The sequence below is a fragment of the Tenrec ecaudatus genome, chromosome 13 (genome assembly GCF_050624435.1).
Source record: "Tenrec ecaudatus isolate mTenEca1 chromosome 13, mTenEca1.hap1, whole genome shotgun sequence".
Taxonomy (NCBI): Eukaryota; Metazoa; Chordata; class Mammalia; order Afrosoricida; family Tenrecidae; genus Tenrec; species Tenrec ecaudatus.
The window spans coordinates 64,166,221-64,189,760 of NC_134542.1; the positions used below are offsets into that span (position 1 = coordinate 64,166,221).

A 23,540-nucleotide genomic window follows, 5' to 3' on the forward strand; every position below is an offset into this window, starting at 1 on the left:
GAATGGGTCGTCCCCCCCCCACTACCACCACCAAGGGGTCGTGACCCACAGGTTGAGAACCGCTGGTCTAAGGGAAGAACCCCCCCAGACTACAGTGAAATGTCAGACTTCCTGCACGCTCGCTCCTACGTGAGGCTGGAAATCAGCGAAGCAGAAGCGCACACTGACTCCAGCAGTTGAGTCCAGCAGAACCGTCCACGTTTCCTTTATGATCTTAATAACTACGGCGTCTGCCGCGAGGCATTACTGTCCTTTCCTTAAGAGAATGCTCCTTGCTCTGCCCTCTGCCTTCAGGTTCTTCCATCACCCTTGGCTTTCAAAGTGGCTGGTGCCTGGGTCACTTCCCGGGCTTTTCTGGTCTTATGCAAACCCAGCATCAGGATACCGGCACTCTGCCTCTCGGCCTGGCCTACAAATAAAAAGAACTGAAGAGTCCCCTAAGAGGCGTTCTGAGGTCTTCGGGCCCCTGACATAGTGTCATCTCATTGCGTATTTCCAAGGAATCAAAGAACAAGTAGTCGGACGAATAGAATGCATCCCCCCAAAATAATCACTGATAACCTTTTATTCATCTGTCTATGTGGATGTGTGTGGTCATTTGGGCCATCTCAAGATTTCTGCTGTTGCGGATAGTGCAGTGAGACATCCCCCTAGCTGTCTGTGCACTTCTCTGTTTTTGTTTGCTTTGGGGTGAATTTCCAGGTGCATATATGTATGTTTTGGATTTCAGTAGGTTCTACCAAAAGCCCTCCAGAAAATTCCTACCAATTCACATTCCTACAAGGAGTGTATGGGGGTGAGGTGGGGGGGGTTGGTAATCAAAGACCATATGTCTTTTGCGAGATTACTTGACTTGGTTGTTACGGGAGTAGGCTTAAGAATGTGACATATTTGGGGTCTTATCTAGTTCTTCTATTTGTTAGTCCCTGGACCTGGCTGTTTAACTTTCTTAAACCTCTGTGGCCTCATGGAAGAGGAGTTTAATGTTGCTCCTGTACCTCACAGGGTAGCTGTAAACGTTAAATGAGGCACACATGATGGTCTTCAGAAAGTCCACTCAAAGCATTTGCTATCCTTTAGTCCCATTTTCCCCAGAAGTTGAGAGGTAGTGACATGTGCGTAACATTTATTGCTTATTAAAACCTTCTCTATGTGGTGGTTATCTTCTCAGCATGTAGTTGTTTTCAAGAAAATGACCATTATTATTTCATAGGGAAATAGAAATCATTTTCCTTGTCTATTTTGCTGTCCTAGCATTGGAGCAGGGGGCTAGAAGGTTGGAGTTAAAAACATGAACATTTACTTAAAAAAACATAAAATCAAGTGATGTCGAACCCAGTTCCATAACAGTAAGGCTAGTCTAGTTTGCACTTAGGGGCAGTCACGAGTTGATATTGCCACTGAAGTTAACCCCATAGCATGTGAAAGACATTTCTCTCAGCTCTTTCCATGCATGGGGACTCCAGTCATGATAAACTGAGGGGGCAAGAAATAAGCCTCCTCGGGGTGAGTCACCAAGATGCCTTGAGAGACCAGTCTGGGCTGGGCATTGCCTCTCTACTGCCATCAAGTGTTTGAGTTGAGACTACCTGTCAGGGATGTCCCTGGTAGGCGTGTTTTGTTCTGTTGTGCACAGGGTCGCTGTGAATCACCTAACAACAACAGTTGGATTGTGAATCTACAGTTAACAAGAGATATTTTCATTTATTCCTCCATAAGAAATTGAAGCACTTGGTAAGGAAAGTCAAGGACTGCAGTCTTCAGTATGGATGGCAACTCAATGTCAAGAAGACTCAAATCCTCACAACTGGACCAATAGGCAACATCATGATAAACGGAGAAAAGGTTGACGTTGTCAAGGATTTTGTCTTGCTTAGATCCACAATCAACGCTCAGGGAAGCAGTCACGAGATCAAAGGACACATTGCATTAGGTAAATCTGCTGCACAAGACCTTTTTAGAGTTTTGGAAACCAAGGATGTTGCTTTGAGGACTAAGGTGTGCCTGATCCAAGCCACGGTATTCTCCATTGCCTCGTATGCCTGTGAACGTTGGACACTGAATCAAGAAGACCAAAGAAGAATTGATGGGTTTGAATTGTGCTGGGGAAGCATATCAAAGTACTACAGACAGCTAAAAGGACAAGCCGATCTGCCTTGGAAGAAGTAAGGGCAGAGTGCTCCTAAGAGGCAAAGATGGCAAGACCTCATCTTATGTACCTGGAAAGTGTTGTCAGGAGAGACCAGCTCCTGGGAAAGGACGTCCTGCTTGCTGAATGGAGGGACAGTAAAAAGGAGGCAGGCCCTCAATGAAATGGCTGACCTGGTGGCTCCAACAGGAAGCTCCGGCACAGGATCAACTGTGAGGGTGGGGCAGGATCATGCAGTGTTTTGCTCTGTTGTGCCCGGGGCCACAGTGGGTCGACCTACTGTGATGGCATCTAAGGACAACAGCAACACAAGAGGCCACCTTACAAATGCTGAACTTACAACACGCTGCTGAGGACCAGGAATAATTGTGCAGGCTTTTTTTACTTACACGAGAAACTGCTCAAATTATGTTTTTCTTTTCATTTCACCTACCACCCTAATAGCCTCTGCCTTAACAAATGGAAGAAGAAAAAGAGATTTCTTTTAGATTATCCACACACGAAAGAATTGTTTTGAATATTTTTCTGGGAACTTAAGAAAGTCTTATTCTATCATGCAAACAACAACAAAAATACTCCCTGTTGTTCATTTGATTCCAACCGAGAGCAAACCTATGGGACAGAGTAGAATTTGGGGGGTTTCCCAGACTGTCGGTCTTTACAAGAGCAGTCAGTCTTTGCTGTCTCCCTGGGAGCAGGTGGTAGGTTTGAACCACCGACCTCACAGTTAGCGGTCCATCGCTGAACTCGCCACACCATCGAGGCCTTTTTCTTTGACTTTTTGACTCATTGTGTGCGGAAACAGTGCTCAGAGAAAGGCGACTGGCATCCTTTCCTAGGCAGGAAGTTGGGTTTCTTCGGGTCCGGATCCCACACTGCCGTTTATAGCTGTGGACCGCAGTTAACTAGTGGTTTCTCTGTGTTAATCTACTGCCCCAAAGTCCACTGACTGAGAGGAACTCTGCGCTCAGGATGACTAAGGCTTGGTTTCCTGAAAGGGACCCTATCTATCACAGCAATGTGCTTGATAATTACCAGTAATGTGCGCTTAAAGAGCACAACCCTACCAAAGACCTAAAATAATTCCATAACTATCTTATTCTTTTAAAAATGATATTGAATAAGCTTCATATCATAATAACCAGTTAGGTTATTTTAAAAGATTAGGTGGCTATTTTAAAAGATTATAAAATGTTTTAGGAGAAGCCCCACTCTCGGTATAAACACTTTGATCACCTGTTCACAACTGAATTCTATCATCTCTAATCTTCGTATAATTTAAAGCCAACGCAGACACTAAACTATCAGTGCTCACTCACTTTAGACGCGTGTGGAAGACCGCTCCCAGGCTAACTGAATGGAGGGGCTGAAGCTCTGTCCCAAAGAAAGGTGATCCAGCAAAAGGTGGAAATTATTGGGCAGTACCACTAATACTCCATGCCAGTGAAGTTTTGCTGTAGATGAATCAGAGACAGTTGCTGACGGACACTGACAGGGATCTGCCACAACGTCAAGCTGGGCTTAGAACTGGACACTGAATGAGGACCTCATTGCTGACATCCAATGGATTTTGGTTAAGAGCAGAAAATATCAGACAGGCGTTAACTTGTGTTTTATCCACTCTGCCAAGGCATCTGACTGTGGATGGTAGCAAACCATAGATAACGTTGGGAAGAATGGGAATTCTAGAGCACATAATTGTGTTCATAGGCTAAGACAGCTGCTGGAACAAAACAAGGAGCTTCTGCCTGCTTTATGATGAGGAAAGGTGTGGGCCAATGTAACCCTTCACCACTCTTAATTCAACTGTTTGCCGAGCACATGATCCAAGACGCTGAACTCTGTGAAGAAAGATGCAGCGTCAGGATTGGAGGAAGAATCTTGTGCAGCAACTTTAATTACTGAAAGCAAAAAGGACGTGAAGCATTTACTGCCGAAGCTCTCAGACTTTACTATGCATTATACCTCAATATAAAGAAAATAAAACGGTTCGCAACTAGACCACCAAGCAACATCAACATAAATGGAGAAATGGTCAGAGTTCTCAAGGATCTCATTTTATTTGGATCCACAAATAATCAAATGAGATATTGCATGGGGAAAATCTGCAACAACAAAAAGTCTTTCAGTGTTAAAAAGCAAAAATGTCACATTGAGGACTAAGTTGCACCTGTCTCAAGTCATGCTGTTTTCAGTCACATCACGTGCCTAAATAAGAAAGACTGAAGACTGCGTGCCTTTGAACTATGGTGCTGGCAAAGCCTACTGAAAGTACCATGGACTCCCAAAGGACAAACCAATCTGCCTTGGAAGAAGTACCGTCAGAACGCTCTTTAGAAGCAAGATGACAGCACTTCATCTCATGTACTTTGGACGTGTTATCAGGAGGGATCAGTCCCTGGGAGAAGGACATTGTGCTTGGTAAAGTAGGACAGCAAAGAAAGGGGAGACATTCAAAGGAGATGGAATGGCACAGGGGCTGTAATAACTGACTCAAATACAACCATTGTGAAGATGGGGCAGGACCTGGTAGTGGTTTATTCTGTTGGACACCGGGTCACTATGAGCCAGACCAACTCACCAGCACCTAACAAGAACTCATTTCTTCACTAAGTTTCCAAAACGTCTTCCCCACATCTCAAAATTCCATACAATACCATCCCATAAAATTCAATTATTGCACATTGATGCTGACTGTGAGCATGGTAATATAGGATATAAGGTACCACACGAAATCTCTTGTTTTTTTTTTGCCTCCAGGACCTCTTCCTCCGCCTCCTCCAGTAAACAGAAATGGCAGCACGTCTCGGGCCCTGCCTGCCACCCCTCAGTTGCCATCCAGGAGTGGACTAGATAGTCCCAGAAGTGGGTCCAGGCCCCCTCTTCTACCGGATAGACCTGGTGCTGGGGCACCTCCCCCACCACCCCCATCTACATCCATTAGAAATGGCTTCCAGGACTCATCCTGTGAAGGTAAGGTGGGCCCCTGCTCCTTGGAAAGGCCTGAACTCTAGAGCAAGTCAGATGGTGAATCTGTTTGTTTGCATTAACATCTCTTGGTTGGTGTTATCCTCATTGTTCTCAGATTGCACTGCATTGGCCCAACTGACCATTTTAGGGGCCACCATGATTTCAAATGAAAGAGTGTATTCCCTCCTAACATGTCCCAAAAGGGCAGATCACTTTGCTCCAGCCTCTTCCTTGGTTGAGTCTCATTTTTGTTAGCAGAAGTTCTGGAATACTGCAGAGAGCAATTGTTGTAGCCTACCTCCTTATTATTCCCACTTCTGAATGCTTTGCTGCAGCTGACAGGCGTCTTGCTTACATCCACGAGCCATGTTCATGGAAGCAGCAATCGGGGGCTCAAACAACATGTTGCATTGGGTCAATCTCAGCACCAGACCTCTTTAAAGTGTTGAAAAGCAAGGATGTTACTTTGAGGCCTAAGGTGTACCTGACCCAAGGCTTGGTGTTTTCAATCGCCTCTATGCATGTGGAAGTTGGGCATTGAAGAAGGCAGACCAAAGGGAAATTGCTGCACTTGAACTATGCTATTGATAAAGAGTATTGAAAGTACCATAGACTGTCAGCAAACAGCTGTGTCTTGGAAGAAGTACAACCAGAATGCTCCTTAGAGGCAAGGATGATGAGACTTCTTCTCACGAGCTTTGGACAGACTGTCAGGAGAGACCAGGCCGCGGAGCTGGACATCATGCCTAGTAGAAGGGAGGGGCAGTAGACAAGCGATTAGATGGCCACTCCTGGGCTATCTTGTCCACTCCTGGACAAGGGAGCTCAAACATTAGAGTGCTGTGAGGATGGGGCAGGGCCAGTCAGTGCTTGTTCTATTGGACTTGCGGTCGTGTGAGTCCGAACCTAGCAACAGCAAGAAGAGGTGAAGCCCAGAGACATGGCGCTCACCTCTGCCATGTTGTCTGAGCAGTCCATTATTGGTGAGCCCCATAGTGGGAGAAAGAGGTCCCAAACCTTGACCTCCAGCTCCTGTGGGGGGACTGGCCGGGTCCTAATCTCTCCCGGTTCACTATCAGTTGGATCAGTCTGTGCGCTGATTTTCAGGCCAAGATCTAGACCTTCGATGTGCTAGTCGGTAGCACCGGAGGCCCTTCTAGCTTTCCTTAAAGGTCTAGGCATACAAGTAGAAGTGGGTTTTGCCATTCTGTTGTCCATCCTGTGCTTTTTGCATGAAGACATAATGTCTTCCCAGCAGGCTGTCTATACTGAAGGTCCTGTTTGTCTCTCCACAGATGAGTGGGAAAACAGATTCTACTTCCACCCGATTTCCGATTTGCCACCTCCAGAGCCATATGTGCCAACGACCAAAAGTTATCCCAGTAAATTAGCAAGAAACGAAAGCCGGAGTGAGTATTTCTGCGGGGGCATCGGGTAGATTCCATCTTGAACACGGTGGGTGACGTGTCAGGGGCTGTACAGCACACCCAGGTCTCTGACCCACAACGGGCAGGAAAGCCCTTTCACAGCCATCTAAATTCCAGCCCACTCCCCTTCTACGTGGATTGTGGGCCTTGGATATATCTAGGATGCTTATGGGAAATAATTATTTTAATGCTTCATTATCAGCTCAAAATATCTTCAGCCTGCCAGGAGGTTAACTTTTATTATTTTCTTGTGTATTTGGAAAATCTTCCCCCTTTTTGATCGTCCTGAAATGGCACAAACAAAGCTGTCTTTTATTCTTGCTAGAGACTGGCAAAGAATACCTTATTAATTATAACAAAAACCAACTGTAACTGCTTCGATCTTTTAAATGTATTTTAATTACAGCTTTATCGAGCAGCATGTGAAAATTTTCGGTATACCCATCATCTCCCCATCTCAACATAAGATATTTTCATTTTACCAGGTTAGCTTCCAATCTGATCCATATAATTCTGATTTTTGATATAGGCATAATTATAGAGTACAGTTTCATGGTGGTGGTGTTTACATAACATTTCTTAGTAAATGCTTACCCATTTTACCACATGGTTTTCATTCCACAGTATTCCCTCAAGTCAGCATATAATAATCTACCATTAGTAGACATTTAGCTGGCTTCTGAGTTTTTTCTTAATATGTCTACCAGAAATAAATGAATTGCTTTGTCCCTGTTGAAAAAAAAAAAGCGAACTATAGGAGAAAATAATTCCTAACAGAAATTGTGTAAGACTAAGAAAGAATTCACATGAAATCACAAGTATCACCACTGGGGTTCAGACTTGTAGCAAGCTTAGCCCCAGAACCAAGCTCCCAGCCAGATCGGAGGAGGAAAAGGTATTGGGCATGTCAAAAAATGTCACCATGTCCCTACACCTAGCAAAGCTCCTTATACATACTCGAAGCTCCCAAGTCTTATACCACACCCAGTTCTTTTTTAAATTTTAAATCATTTTACTGGGGGCACATACAACTCTTATCATAGTCCATACATACATACATTATATCAAGCACATTTGTACATGTTTCCATCATCATTTTCAAAACATTGTCTTTCTCTTCAAGCCTTTGGTATCAGCTCCTTATTTCCCCCCTCCCCAACCCTCCCTTCCCTTATGAGCCCTTGATAATTTATTTTTAAATTTTTTTCATGTATTACACCAACCACTGTCTCCCTTCACCCACTTTTCTGTTGTCCACCCGCCTATAAGGGGGTTCTATGTAGATCATTGTGATCAGTTCCCCTTTCTCCTCCCCACCGTCCCCTTCCTCTCTTGGTCTCACTACTCTCATTGTTGGTCCTGAGGAGTTTATCTGTCCTGGATTCCCTGTGTTTTCAGCTCTTTTCTTTACCAGTGTGCATGTTCTGGTCTAGCCGGATTTGTAAGGTAGAATTGGGGTCATGATAGTGGGGCAGGGGGATGCATTAAATAACTAGAGGAACGTTGTATAAACCCAGTTCTTAAGTGACTGGTTGGTTCCCAGCTTTGGGGTCAGTTAACACTGCAGAGATTTGGCTCTATCATGAAGTCCCTAAATGAGCTCCTAGAGTCACTGTAGGGATGACAGCTAGGGGACCTGTAAGATGCCAACGCAACTGAGTCTCTGAGCAGACCTTCCCAACTGTGCCCCAGGAGACCTGCTCGCAGCAGGTGGCCACCTGGCTTCATGCCTGGCACCTGTTAGATCCTTAAAAAAAAGATGTGCAGCATAAATGAATTTTTTAAAAAAAGGATAAACATGAATAGAACTTAAACCTGATTACAGTGCTGATAGTCATGAATATGAATAGCATTAAAATAGCATTGTTTAGAAATTGGAAGGTGTCTAAATGCCCCACCACCACCACCAAAGAGGTTGATTAAATAAACTATAATATAAGGGGACTTCAAAAAGTTGGTGGGAAAAAAACATAATTAAGAGATAAAAATAAATGTAGACTTTGCCAACATAAAGCTCCATAGAAGTCTTGACAATTTTGTGAGTCATTGTAGCAGCCACGTAGTCCATCCATGAAGACACGGAGGGCAGTGACCCTTGTCAGTTCAATCTTTTTTTAACTGAAGGTAAATGGGTGCCCTTTAAAGGTTTGTTTATTTGTTTTAAAATTAGGAAATAAGAAGACATAAGGAAGACTCAAATCAAGACAGTAAATTGGATGCTTAATGATTTCCTAACAATGCTTTCCCACATGCCTTTCTTTGTTGCCAGCACTGAGCAGCAGTCTGGTGGTGGAGAAGGACTCTCGGGTGAAACTTTCCCAGGGAGTTTCTGCAGCAACTTGGCTTCCCTTTTTCAAACCAACCCAAACAAACCCCCCCCCCCCACCAAAAAAAAAAACCCCACTGCTGTCAAGTACATTTGACTGATAACTTTCTTAAAACACTCATGATAAGCAAGTGTTACCATTTGTTAGCCCTCCAGAAAGTCCTCAAGCAAAATGTCTCGAGCATCCCCAAATCAACCATTGCCATGACCTTTGACCTGGACCGCCAGCTTCTGCTTTGACGGGACCCCTCCCTCCCTGCCACCCGGCAGCCATTGTTGTGCTGGCTCTCAGTCCTCAGGAGTGGATGGGGAAGGCCCTGGTTCATCTCCTCTGGCCGTGTACCCAAGAAATGCTTCAGGATCCTGATCCCACTTGTTTAAAGTTTCCATTGAAAGCTCTGTTCTTGCCTGTAGCTGATCCAGCCCCAACAGTATGGGCATCCACTGAGCAGAAAGTTGACTCAACTTTTAAGTTTACCGTCAGAAATGGGTCAGCTAAACTGATTGAGGGCACCCACAAGATTAACCGTTTTCCTCCGAAGTGGATGTAGATGACCTGTCACCACAGGCCTCAACTTCCATGCTGTCTCAGCTCTTCTTAAAATGCGTTTCTCCTGCTCCTCAGGAGAAAGACGGGGCGGTCTCCTCCCCTCGAGAGTTACAGTCTCGGAAACTCCCAGGGCCAGTTCGAGGCTGTCTTGTAGGGTGGTGATGAGTCAGAATTGCTCAGGGGCAGTGCGCTTGGCCTGGGACTGACGACCCCCAGGCTCAGGCATGAGAACCATTGGGAGGCTGGCACAGGATGGACAGGGTGTTGACTGGATGGCACCTGATGACAATAACACAGATGATCCTGTTTATGGAAGAAAACAGTAGACTAGAGAGAGCGAACAAATGGAAAATGTACGCAGTAATTGGTGATTATTGATAGGTGGTTCAACTTGGAGAGAATTTTCTTTTAAAAATCATTTTATTGGGGGCTCATAGAGCTCATATCACAACCTATACATCCACCCATTGTGTCAAGCACATTTGTATATATTTTGCCATCATCATTCTCAAAACATTTTCTTTCTACTTGAGCCCTTGGTATCAGCTCCTCATCACCCCCTCCCCGCCCCTCCACCCTCTCCTTCCCTCCCTCCCTAATGAACCTTTGATAAGTTATCATTTTTTCCCATATCTTACACTGACTGATGTCTCCCTTCTCCCACTTTTCTGTTGCCCGTCCCCCAGGGAGGGGGTATATGTAGATCATTGTGATCTGTTCCCCTTTTCTCCCCCACCTTCTCCTGACCCTCCTGGTATCACTACTCTCATTATTGGTCCTGAGGGGTTTATCTGTCCTGGATCCCCTGTGTTGCAAGCTCTTATCTGTACATGCTCTGGCCTAGCCAGATTTGTAAGGTAGAATTGGGGTCATGATAGTGGGGGGAAGGAAACAGTAAAGAACTAGAGGAAAGTTGTATGCTTCATCGGTGCTATGCTGCACCCTGACTGGCTCATCTCTTCCTTGTAACCCTTTCTGTAAAGGAATGTCCAATTGTCTACAGATGGGCTTTGGGTCTCCACTCCATGCTCCCCCTCATTCACATCGATATGATTTTTTGTTCTGGGTCTTTGATGCCTGATACCTAATTTTCTATTTTGCTCTTACCCCTATTTTGTAAATCTTTTACAGTAAGCATGCACAATGTTTTTATAGAGCAAAAACCCATTTGTTTGGTTTGGGTTTTAAGCTTGCTTTCTGCATCCTTGCATCAGGACCAGGGGCATTATCCAGACCTTCTTGCTCCAGTCTCTCACTTCTTGCCTCTTATCCCCCTGCTGTGCTGACTTGTTTCCAGCCTGAACCGTAACCCCAAACACCCAAACACTGCCATGGACTCAAACCTGCCTCCTGCTGGTGTGTAAGGGAGGGTATACCTGCTGGTGTGTAAGGGGATTCATGTTGGACTGCTCACCAGGTCAGCAGTTTGAACTCACTAGCTGCTCCTCAGGAGAAAGGCGAGGCACCCACCTCCCAAAAAAGAGTTACCATCATGGAAATCCAAAGGGGTACTTCTGCTTTGCCCTACAGGGTTGCTATGAATTGGAATCCAGTAGCGTTTGGGACATAGAGTTTTCATGGCTGCAAATCTTTATGGAAACCAATTGCCACATCGTTCTCGGCGCAGTGCCTGTGGGATTCGAACTGCCAACCTTTTAGTCTGTAGCTGAGTGCTGAATCAATGTGCCACCAGGGTTTGCCTCGGTCTTAGTGACTGAGATAAGTGGGTACCTTTGCAACCATTCCTGAAATTCCACTGTGAGGATATAAGACTTTCTGATCAAAATTAAATATTGGTCTCTTTTTGTCCCATCAAGGTGGATCCAGTCGAAGAGAAAGAGGTGCCCCACCCCTTCCTCCCATCCCAAGGTGATCCTCGCCTGCCCTTCTCCACCAAGCTCAAGGGCTGCCTCTGTTGTTACTTCCAAGAATCGCCTGCCCCCGCCCCTTTTCTGGCCCTTCTCCCCTTTGTATTGGCCACTGGGAAGAGAGGAGGGCGAGGTAGGAATATGTATGTGGAGGGTGGGAATCCAGTACAGAAATTCACCTGGCTTTTGATATTGTGTATATTCTCAAAGCTGTGTTTGCTTCAGCTGCCCCTGCCAGTGCTGCCTGCTTGGAGCATAGGCCTTTGCGGCGAGTAGGCGGAGACGAACTGCGGCTTCCATCCGCTCACTGCCTGCTTGCTGCAGCCCTCTGACTGTGAACGCTCCTGAGAGCCTTTACTCCCGCGCCTTTCAAGCATGCATAGCCGCCTGCCTGTTTCCGTGATCATAGACCATCTAAGCAAGTTGCTTGAATAAGGGCTCCCTTGTTGCTTTGGGGTTACAGACATCCAGCCTCTGGTAGTCTGAGGGAGGGTCTAGGACACAACTGTCCACCGAAGTAAGAAATACGGTAATGGGAACCACAGATAACAGTGGACCCTTTTGTAGTGACCGTAATTTTTAAGTTAAACAAAACAGGTGAAATCTCAATGGTCAACCCTCTATATGCAAAATAGCATCCTTTCAATCTATACCCAATATGAAAATAGTGAGAATCTTACATTCCTCTTGGGTCCTCAGTCTTCCACATCTGGGATCAGTGCCCGCTTACAGCGCACTCTGCACCAGCCATAGCTCAAGGGCTCCATGGCCACATGGGCCCGGGGCGCCGGATTGGACAGCACAGGCCCAGAAGATAAAGACTAGCGGGGAAAGCTCTTGGCTTTTTAAAGTGTGGGGTTTCTTTTCTTTTGTTTTTTTCAGCAATTCAAGAGGTCCTTAAAATTAAGAGTTAGGACCTTGTTGGACAGAGAGCTTGGCCTTAGATTTTGCTCCCCTCTGTTTCCTCTCTCCCCAATATCTGTATTCAAGTGTTGTTTCACAGTACCCTAATTCCAGGGTCAGAAATTGACTGTCCTGCACAGTCACGTGGGAGGAAGCCCTTGGGAAGAAACGGAAAGCCCGTGAGGTTTGCAGGCTCCCCGCCCCCAGCTGGCCTGACCACTGCGCAGTCATGTCGGCCGGAGCCCATTGAAACAGCCTTTGTTCCTCACGGACACCCACACTGCTCAGGGCCAGGAGTGGCTCAGTGGACTCCGTCCTGGGAAGGAGTCAGGGACAGGTGCCAAAAATCAGAGACGGGAAAACAAAAAAGAAAGAAAAAGCAGAGATGGGGAATAAGGGCACAGATTCCGGTCGACGGATAGCGCTTGCTCCCAAAATCTGAATTTGATGCTTAGGAATTGAGAGGGGTAGGGAGAGCATTGGGGGTTTATTTGGACTCTATCTAGGACAAAAATTTCCTTGGATCTATGCAACTACAACTCCACTGAAAGATCATAAGAAGAGCCAGCCTTGCCTTTTTAATGTATGATTTTGTTTACAGAACCTTCCTGGGATTTTACAAACCTAGCTCTAGAGATGGAAAGCCATGTTTCCACCGAGGCGTTTTATGTGGTTGATTCTGTTTAAATTTGCCATTACTTTTTAAAAACACAGGACCACAAATGTGTATATATATATATCTACCTAGACTTTGTCTTGTGGTTTCAATGTATTGTTCATGTATTGCTAGAAGATTCTAATTATGATGTCAATCCAAAGAAAAATCTGTAACATGCATTCCTACATGTAGAATTTCTATAAAAGCTAAAGAACCTGGGTTGTCTAACATTGTGAAGTTAACAATTTGAATAGATTGTATTTTTGTAACTCTCCTTGCCGAAGTCCTGGACTTAATACTCTTAAGAACGTGGTTTTCTCTTTCCCCCAATCCTCTGTTACTCAGATCTACTTCCCATGCAGGCCCTCGACTCTTGTTACCCAGAGAGGATCAAGAAACATAAAGGTGTTAACAAGCTTGGCAAACTATTTCCCAACATGTGTGTTGTCTCCAGCATTTTGGTAATTTATCAGCATCCTTTCATTTTGGATTCTTGGTTCGGACTTCAGGAGTGATAAACATCCCCGTGATGAAAGCCATCTACCCACTTCAGAAAAGATGGAGTTTGGGTTTCCTGGAGAGGGTGGCCAAGAAAAGTTGAACCCAGAGAAAGTGGGTCTGAATTTGGTGAGGTGTAGTAAGCATTGGCCGATGTCCTTGTAGGCTCGCCTTTGCAGGGACCACAGTAAAGCCTGAAATAGGGTCATAGCCCACAGTTCTCATGGATCCAGATGAGAGATGATCATGAATGTATTTTTAAGTGACTCTTTCATTAGCACACCCATCCACCTTCTCTGAAATTGAGCGATCTCATTGCATCCAAAGTGTCGAATGGGTTCCATTCTAAACCCTACCCTAGCAAATCACAAAAATGACTATTCTATTCACTATTGTGTTTTTGTTTTCCATAAAATTTCCAGATTCAAGATAGAATACAGTATTTTAACATTCACATATCATTTTATATTGAAATATATTACAGTGTTAAAACCTAGTGTTCAGTATTTATTTCACTGTGCATTTTATTTAGTAAAAACAAGAAAATGTATAATCCAGTGGTGCCTTACTTTCTGATCGGAAAGAAGTTGGTTTTGTATGTGGAAGTAGCAGATGGTTGATTTACTTATTGGTAAAGCGGGACCAGCCCTTGGGTGGCTCCCACTGGGCATGAGCTCCTCTAATCGCAATCGGGGAGGCTGGCCTGCGCAGTCAGCCGGTCCGTGCTCGATAGCAGCTATGCAAGAGAAGAAGAAAAAATCAACCAAACTCATGCCCCGGAGTTCAGTCCAGCCCGAAGCTGTGCCACAGGACAGAGTAGAACTCCGTTGAGTTTCCATGGCTGTAAATCTTCCTGGAAACACACTGCCATGTCCTTTTCCCGTGGAGCAGCTGGTGGGTTCAGAGCAGCTAGTGAACTTGAACCACCCCTCCTTTCGTTACTGGGGCTCCTTTTGTGACGGAAAAAAGGCTGTGGGGGAAAAATGCACACATGTTGGAGGGGATTTGGTAGGACCAATGGAAGGTGCTCCCCTGGCATTGGCGAGAGAGAGGAGGATGTGGTGGCCCATAACAAGAAGGAGTTTGACAAGAAATACAGCCCCTCCTGGTGCAGCGGCGAGGAGATAAGTTCTGGTAGCTACGTGACACAGAGAGACAAGCACTTCATCTCCTATCTGAGCCACGTGGCCATGCCAGCAGAAATCCGGTTAAGGCATGCTCGGTGCCCATGCCCTCCACTCGATCCCCAGCGCGGAATGGCATCACTTTCAAAGGCCAGAGACTGAGCTCTTCAGCCTTGCGAAGGGAGCACCTCCCGGCCTTCCCTCCACTTGTTTGTTGTGGCTGTCAACCAGCAAAGTGGCAAACCAACAACTTAAGCATTTATACTTTAACTTGTGATACCAATTCTTTTATTTCAGTAGCAAAAAATCGGAAGACCATTAAAGAGTCCAACAAATGTTGGCATGGCATTGATCCTGTTCATAGCCAGGGGACTACTGGAGGGAGACGAGAGCGTTGCACGCCTCTGCGCTGTGCGGACATGCGCGTTTGGGGATGTGCCGTCATGGTTGCTTTGGGGGATGGGTAGAGTCTGCCCTAGACATCTGCATCTCTGTACATTCGCAAGACAATAAAGAAAATGGAATGGTAGGCGTGTCGACTGGTATTTTTTCCTAAAGTATTGTCTGTGTTGATGAAAACGCAAGGGTCCAGTGTGTGCTCTTCATGATAAAGACAACTCTCCCCCCAAACACAGCTTGTCTGCACAGTCATTGCATATACTTGAATTCCTACTTTGTCAGGGGAAGCCAGCCCCTAACACATCACTACGGGTCCGGTAGGCGCAATTGTACAGTGATAATAAGTAAAGATCATAGTAAAGTTATAGAGAGCATGAGAGATAGAAGAGAAGTATTGAAATAAATGGAGTCAGACACGATTCATGGTAGCATGCTCACCTCATTCCCTCCTGATAGTCCACGTGGAGGGAGAGAGCTCTTTAATGCTAGCCCAGGCTTTTTATATTCTCTGGGGACATGCAAGCCCCCTAATTACAGATGAGGACATACGTCACAGCAAGGGGCTGTGCTATAGGTAATACAGTAATGAGGGGGTGTATGCCCCTAGACATACACGCAATAGGAAGAGGAGGGATTGGGGGTAAAAATGTGACAAGATGGGCAGATCCTAGATTTAAGATGGCAGCTTAACCTTGACCTATTCTCTAGATCTCCATAGGAACCATTATCAGTAGGGTGTAAACTCTGCCTACAGGAACCAAATAGATGACTGCAGGCGTCCATTGTCCTGAACAGCAGGGAGTGGGACCCACTGCAGTCTGGCAAGTGATCACCCTCAGGGAGGATGCCTGTGAGCATCTGACCTTCTCCCACACTACTTGGTTTTTTTTGACAACCTGCAACTCAGGGAGAAGCTATTGTCTATTTACTTGAGACGCATGCTCTGCTCTAAGGTTAAGGTAGACAGTAGGATGGAAGGAATGGAAGATGAAGTTGTGGAGGCTGGAGGTGATGCTGACGAACCTAGGAGAATTCACTGCCAGCGAGCCAATTCACACTCGTGGCTACCCTAGAGAGCAGGGTGGAAGTGCGTTTCCAAGACTAACGCTACAGGAGTAGCAAGACCTGTCTTTCTCCTGTGCAGCAGCTAGGAGTTTTGAACAGCTAACCTCGAAGTTAGCCCAGTGCGTAACCATTAGGTTACCAGGGTTCATAAGAATCCCTACGAGACTTCCTAATATTTTATTTATTCATGCTCTGTGTGTTTACCTATCAATATAATGGTTAAAATTTTACAGTGACCTGGCTCCATCAATTACTTACAACTTCCCTAAGTCTCAAATTCTTTACCTGTAAAATTGGTGTTATATAGTGTTTGTGCATTACATGAGATAATGCACTCAGCCTTGTGTCTGACTTACTATAAACACTCAATAGTCACTATCAGTATGAAGTAGGAAATATTTATATAATAATCACAAATTAACTGGAACCTAATCTCGAAGGGAATTTGCTAGCATACTTTTAAAGGGAAGGGACATTAGCAGAAAATCTCATTACCATAAATGCGAAGCAATGTCCAGACAAAGAACCCCACACCTCACATGTTACCTATCCCCATGTACCTTACAGAAAACTAGACAATAGAGTCTCTATGGATAAGAATTGAGTTGAGTTTTATACCTTACAGGCTTCTCTCTCTCACTGTTAGCAAGTCGATTCTGACTCATAGCAACCGAGAACTGCTATTGAGTTTCAGAGACTAGCTCTACAGGAGTAGAAAGCCTAGCCTTCTTGTGGAGCGGCTAGTGGTTTTGAACTGCTGACCTTGTGGTTAGCAGTCCAACAAGTATGTCATCCGGGCTCCTTCCTGAAAACTGATATTTCAATCACTGAAGAAATACCAATTTCAATTTGAAAGTAAAACAAAAAAATCCCTAAAACATAAAGGAGGTAAGAAATTATAGTTCACAATGGGAGATTTTTCCCGCAGCAAATAGGAATGTTATTAAGAGTGTAATTGGGCCCAGCAAAGTAGGCCATCTGGTCACCCAGTCAGAGGTCATCGAGTTTACCGAAAGGTGATTTAAGACTTGAAGTCACATCTACAGGACAAGTAGAGTGGTATCTTTCACTACCCCACGCTGCCTTCGTTATGGTCTTTCCTGTGTCTAGCGAATGCTGCTGCTGCTCTCCCGCATCTTCTGGACCGAAGAGGCTAACGGAAAAGATGCACGGTTAGAGATTGAGCCCTAGACACAACCTCGCTTGAACCCCACTCCACCACTGGTCTCCTAGATAAGCTATTGAACTCTAGTTTCTTCATCTGCAAAAGAGAAACACTTGTAGCAGTTTTTCATGGATTACATCTACAAAACACCAGGCAAATTAGCTGGAACATAGTAGACATTCAATAAAAGTTCTATTCCATCTCCTAACCTTCCATCATCAAACCTAGACCGCATTCAGGACAGAATCCTCAATACACTAAGAACTATGGAGGTCTTAGGAATGAATACAAGTCACTTTCAAAAGTGGCCTCATTTGTGCCACCTGAAATAATCCATACTTCCTCAGGGAGGAGGACAGAGGTGACCCGTCGCAGTTACAGCCCCAGGGCTGAGACACAGTGAGAGACTCCATGCAGGTACTGAAATCCATGAAAGGGCCCCAAATAAACCCTTGCATCTCATTCTTTAAATAACAGTTTTGTCTTTATTGTCTGCATCATTTATTCATTAACATTATGGACCACTTTTTAAAATAAATCATTTTATTGGGGACTCTTACAGCTCTTAAAAACAATCCGTACATCAATTGTATCAAGCACATTTGTACATACGTTGCCATCATCATTTTCAAAACATTTTCTTTCTGTTTAAGCCCTTAGTATCAGCTTATTTTCCCCCTCCCACCCTCATGACCACTTGATAAATTATAAATGATCATTTTCATATCTTGCACAGACTGCTGTCTCGCTCACATTTCTGTTGTTTGTCCACCTGAGTGTGTGGGGGTTTGTACATCAGTTACTGTGATCGGTTGACCCCTTAATAATGAGAAGGCATGGGGTAAGATCAGCTGAAAATACATAAGTTAAGTGCCACACAATTTCTGTATTTCGAAGAGTTTACAGGTTGGTTGGTGTTCTTTTGTTTTGTGGGCCAGGGGTGGGGAGGAGAGTGGCTGAGGCAAGTACACAAATAAGAACTACACGGAACCATCAAGTGCTATTTGAGAGCTCCCCAAAAGGTCGAACTCCTACGAACTTGGCTGAGCCTTGCCCCTTCACACTTAAGCTTCTCATTTCTCTGTGTAGACTACAGCTTTAGGCTTGCACGGTTTCTCAAAATGAAAGCTAGGGAACCCGGCACTGAAACCACTGCATGTGCTTTTAAAATGCAAGGTTCCGCAGCTCCACCTCAGAGCTGCCAAAACAAAAAGTTGCTGCAACCCAGGGACTCTGGACTTCTAACGAACGTCAAGGTGGTTCTGATACGCGTGACAGTTTTTTTAAATTACCTTTCTAAAGCATTTGCCCTTGATTTCAAACCTTTACGTGTTCACTAAACTAGTGTTTCTTTCCATGTGTAAAGTAAGCTGAAGATTGAATTTCTAAATAGCATTTATGGTCTGTGCTCGCTCCGTTTAGCACTGCCTTGTGCAGTGCAGATTCATAACGATGCGTTTGTCTCTAAGAGCCCTTAAAAACTGTGTGCGGTCACGCTAGCTATCTGAAAGCCCATTTCCAAACTCTGATGATACATTTCCTCCGTGCCCAGTTGCAACCGTATCATCCCAGACCAAAAAAAGTCCTACTGTAGAGCAGCACTAGACCAGTGCAATCCAGACCAGTCCTTTGTACTGAGTCGTGGCTCCGCCTGGTTTTCCGGAGTTCATATCATGCGCAGTCTTCATCCACCCTGGAGATCCCGAGCAGTATTCTGTGTGGGCTCCCCCAAGAAGCGTATCATGCGGGGTGTTAAGTTTGTAAGCAGCTCCAGGTCACCTCAAAGAAATGATCCCAGAGGAGAAAGGTGAGTGGGCTGCCAGGTGGCAGGAGATTTTGAGATTGTGAGGGGCATCGCCAACCTGCCTTCTGCCAGGGAAGAGGGAGCATCCATTAGGACCAGTTGTGGAAAGAACCCAAAAGAGGAGGGGAAAGTCCACTGAAAAGGGACTTATTCTCAAGGACTTAGCCAAAAGATGTATCCCCTTGGGCCCTTCCAGGAATAAATGCCCTCTGAGCCCCGAACACACACACAGACACACAGACACACAGACACACGGCAGAACACAAAATGCCTTGAGGGCTGTGGGGTTGCAAGCTGGGCCCTTGCCCACTGTGAATTCCAAGAAACATGAGATGCCCCAGCAGTAGTTCTCGCACCTCCGAGACAGCCCACCATCAGTCTTCTGAGTATCTCTTGGGTGGGCCTGAGAATTTGCATTCATAGCCGGTTTCTAGGTGATGCCTGCTGCTGCTAGTTCTCAGCCACACGTGGGCAGGTAACCTTTTCCCATAAAGGGCTGGTTTGTTTATTTATTGTATATTTATTACCTCATTTGAAGGCTAGACAAAATGGTCAACTTCTAAACTGGCCTGCTCTACTCATTGAAACACTTAGCTCGCTCACCCCTAATGTGAGGTGTGTGGTGTTCGCTAGTGTTGATGATTTTGAGGGCTGTGTTAGTCTGGCTACTTTAGAAAACCATCCATAGACACTCACAGGTATAAGAGAGAGAGTTTTATGTAAAGGGTAAGTGCACATCAAAAACACATCCCAACCCAGTGGTGCCCAAGCCCACAAGTCCAACATTAATCCACATGTCCAACACCAATCCACAAAGTCCTCCTCCATCTCACAAAACACACGCAATGATGCTGACTGCAGGAGGAAAGCCGAATCAGTGAATGTGTAAGCATCTCAGCACTGACCGGGGTCTCCACATGGCTGCTCCAGCACCCAGGGTTGCATCAGATTAGGTTCATGCAGTTTCTTCTTGGGGATATCTTGCAGGAAGTCATCCTTGCCAGATGAAGCAGGGAACTGGTTAAGGCAGCTGCACCCTGATCCAACCATCACAAAGCAAGAGACCCAAGAACCAGAAAGGCGAGGCTCACTGAGCCATTTATCTCTCTGCCCTTCCATTAAGCCCACATGCGTTTATCGGCCAGGTTGGCACAATAAACTATCTCAAGGGCCTTCTAGGCCAGGGGGCCAGATGTTCCCCACCCTTGATCTGTAGCAATGGATTGATGATCTGTTCATGTATGCAAGAGGGGCTTCAAAGTTTGTGGGGGAAATGCCATTTTCTTCAATTCCACTTTCTGAAGTCCTTCCATCTGGCCTCACATAGAAATTCCATGTCTGTTATTGAATCATAGTGTCATGGAAATAGCCAACTAAACTCGAAAATCAGTTGGCACGGCATTGTTGTGCCTAAAGCATTATTACATGTCATAATTACCTCATACTCTCTTTGGCCAGGAGCCATTTCTATTGTTTGTGTGTTACATTGTTGTTGTTGTTCCATGAACAGGGTAGGGTGAAGATGGGGGTGAAATAGAATCCAAATGTTAATCGTGGATTTAAAAGAAAATCAAAACAGCAAAAATCATGAAAATATAATTCATGAACACTGACAAGCCTTCATCCTTAATCATCATCTCAAGGTTAAATAATGATCAGAGTTCTTTCAGTTGAAGTACTTACGTTGCATCTTGATGTTTGACTATCGTATAAATATAACTGTGCTATTAGGCTCTATTTTTCATTGCAGATGAAATTGATGCATCTTTGTGTGGTATAGTCTGACACTGTGAAATTGTTACTCTCTAGGTAGGATATTCATAAAAATGTAATTATCGTAATCAGAACAGTCTTTAAGCTCATGAGAGGGGATTGCCAGAGCCGTGATTGGCAGTTTTCAATCACTTTCCCGGATAATAAAGAAACTTCTTCGAGCAGCCTTTGGCATCATTAACATCTTACAGAGGAAAACTCTTCTGATCAAGCAACAAAAGGGATGGGGAGACCAGTGGTGGAAACTCAAGCCTCCTCTGCCGGCCTGGGGGCAGGACTGGAGGGAGACCTCTAGCAGGTTAAACCAACAGGTTGAAGAGCTGGTGTTTGTGCTGGGAGCACACTTTGAGAGAGTGGGGGGGGGGGGGTTCATAAGAAGGCCACCTTGAATGTAAATCAGAAGCCACTACTGATGAGCATACATCTATGTTCTCCTGCTTGAGTTCATAACTGGCCGAGGGGCAGCCTCAGACCTGCACACGCCAGGCCAACTGGGGGAAGGATTGCAAATCCCACCAAGGGGATTCAGTCCTTGGTGCACAGAGGGGCCCGGATCTGATGCTCCCCATGCCGGTTTAGGCAGCGTGCTTAACACACGTAGGTCCCCAAACAACTGGGAATTAGTGGGTTAGAGAAACAGCAACCAACATTTCGCTTTATTCAGCCCTTCTGTGAGTAGGCTGTTCGATTTGAAGAAAATATCACAAGGAGAAGAGACTTTATTATTTCAACTATCGTTTTTAAAATTAATAAATCATTTTATTGAGGGCTCTTACAGCCCTTATAGCAATAGATTGTATCAAACACATTTGTAGAGATGTTGCCACCATCATTTTCAACACATTTTCTTTCTGTTTGAGCCCTTGGTATCAGCTACTCTTTTTACCCTCCCTCCCCCACCATCCCCCCTCAAGGACACTTGATAAATTATAAATTGTTATGCTTTTCATATCTAACACCTCCCGCTGTTTCCCCTTCGCCCACATTCCTGTTTCTGTTGTTTACCCCCCAGGGGTGGTGGTGGTGTTGCATCAATCATTATAGTCGGTCCGCTGTTCTCCCCCTGTTCTCACCACCATTCCCTTACCCTCCTGGTATGGCTACTTACAAAGCTACTCAGTGGGGGGAGATTTTTCCCCCAGCCCTGGACAAAAGCAATCCCAGGACAATCCCAGACCTTGTTTTTATCACTTTTCCGTAATAATAAAAAAATCCCTATAGCAATGGTTAAGTCCCCAGTGCGGCCTTGGCTAAATTAGAACGTCAATCTTGGGTAATGATGAGCTCTTGGAATTAGATCTAACGTTGAAGACTTCTCCCTTCCTCCATCTGGGGTCTTCTTCAGTCAGGAGGGATGGTGGGCTTCAGCTTCCTTGTCCGCCCACCTAGACTATCCCTGCTCTGTCCCTGTTTGACTCACTGTGACATGCCAGGCCCAGAGCTGAAGACGGCAGAAAATCAAAAGGGCACCGGAGGAAAACGAAACAAAACAAAAAAATCCTCAATGGACTGACTTCCTGCTTTGTTGTCTGTTTTCTGGGCCTGGCTACAATTGGAGCTGCCTTTTCTTCTTCTAGGGGGCCCTGGTGCACAGTGGGGTACGTGGTGGGCTGCTATGCACACGGTGAGTGGTTCGGATCCACCTGGCGACTAAAAGTCTCCGAAACCCAGAGGAGGGGCTCCATCCAGTCTGTCCCGTGAGGTGCTGATGAGTGGCAATCGGCTCTGTGGCAGTGGGCTTGGGTTTTGGATTTTGGGGTACTCTCATGGACTCCTCAGAGACTCCCCCTTCCTGGACGGGGATAACTCACCTGACCCTCCCAGGAACCTGAAGGAAATCACCAGCTGCTCCCTGCTGGAGCCTCTTGGCCCCTCTAGGTGGCCCTGCTGCCCAGGGACTCGGCCTCCGCACCCACCCTGCCTCCCTGTGCTCTCCTCGCCCGTCTCAGTGCCTCTCTGCCTCCATCTCTCTCACGCCGGTTTGCCGCACAGAAACATGTCCCACTGTGCGAAGCCTCTTTTCTGGGAAAGCTTTCCAACTAGGAGTCACCTCAGGCTTCCCAGCGTCAGGGGATGGACGGCACGCTCTTGCGCCGGAAAGGAAATCTCCAGAGAAAACCACCTTACAGACCTTCCATCCCATCCCGGGGCCGGGCTGGTGGTGAGGAACTGCAGGGACCTCCCTGGCAGACAGCTCTGGACTCACTGCAACGCCCTGGCCTTCCTCTGGGGGAGTTTAGGAGCACCGGGAGCACTGTGGCAGCTAGTCACAAGGTCAGTGGTTTGAAACCACCAAGTGTTTGGAGGGAGAAAGATAAGGCTTTTCTAAGAGTGCCCTCCGGCTTGGCCATTTTCGGTGTTGAATGTCAAGCTGCTGCCTTTTATTTTCCTTTTCAGTATGTCAGAACCTGGATGGACGAGCCGCTTTATTTATCAAGAACCCTTTCAGAACCCCAAATATCTTGTTACCTTGAGTGTAGACAGAGAATTTAAGTGGCCTTACCACTTCTTGGGCATTCCCATTGAAGCGTTCTTGTCCCGTGGATGGACTCTCTCTGGCTTGTCGTGTATGCTCTCTTGGTGAGTCAGTGGGCATTTCCCATTTAGCATCCTGAAAGTATCGTATCAAAAACTGTCTAAAAGGGTTTAGGTTTTGTTTTGGGTTTTTGGTTTTGTTTTTTTTTTTTGAGAAGTCACGTTACAGCAACTGTTTGCAAACTGTTTGGAAATGAAGCTATTTCTGATCAAGTACAAATGTTTCAGAAGAAAGTAGCTATTGTGGTTAGATGCAAACAATACTGGTGGTCTCGAACCATCCCAACGATGGGTATGTGTCTGGGCCCACGTGGCGTTTCTGTCTC

General features: G+C 45.6%; 1 protein-coding gene across 4 annotated transcripts in view; it reads left to right on the forward strand.

Annotated features, from left to right (window-relative positions):
* The window catches only part of WIPF1 (WAS/WASL interacting protein family member 1), a 131,222-nt gene extending 116,220 nt beyond the window's left edge, over positions 1-15,002 (forward strand). For all 4 annotated transcript variants that reach the window (XM_075529000.1, XM_075529002.1, XM_075529001.1 and 1 more), the window contains 3 exons: positions 4,910-5,122; positions 6,415-6,528; positions 11,240-15,002. In XM_075529000.1, the coding sequence (XP_075385115.1) occupies positions 4,910-5,122; positions 6,415-6,528; positions 11,240-11,295 (383 nt within the window). In that variant the 3' untranslated portion in view covers positions 11,296-15,002. The remainder of the gene's footprint in view (positions 1-4,909; positions 5,123-6,414; positions 6,529-11,239) is intronic.
* Positions 15,003-23,540: the final 8,538 nt, after the last annotated feature.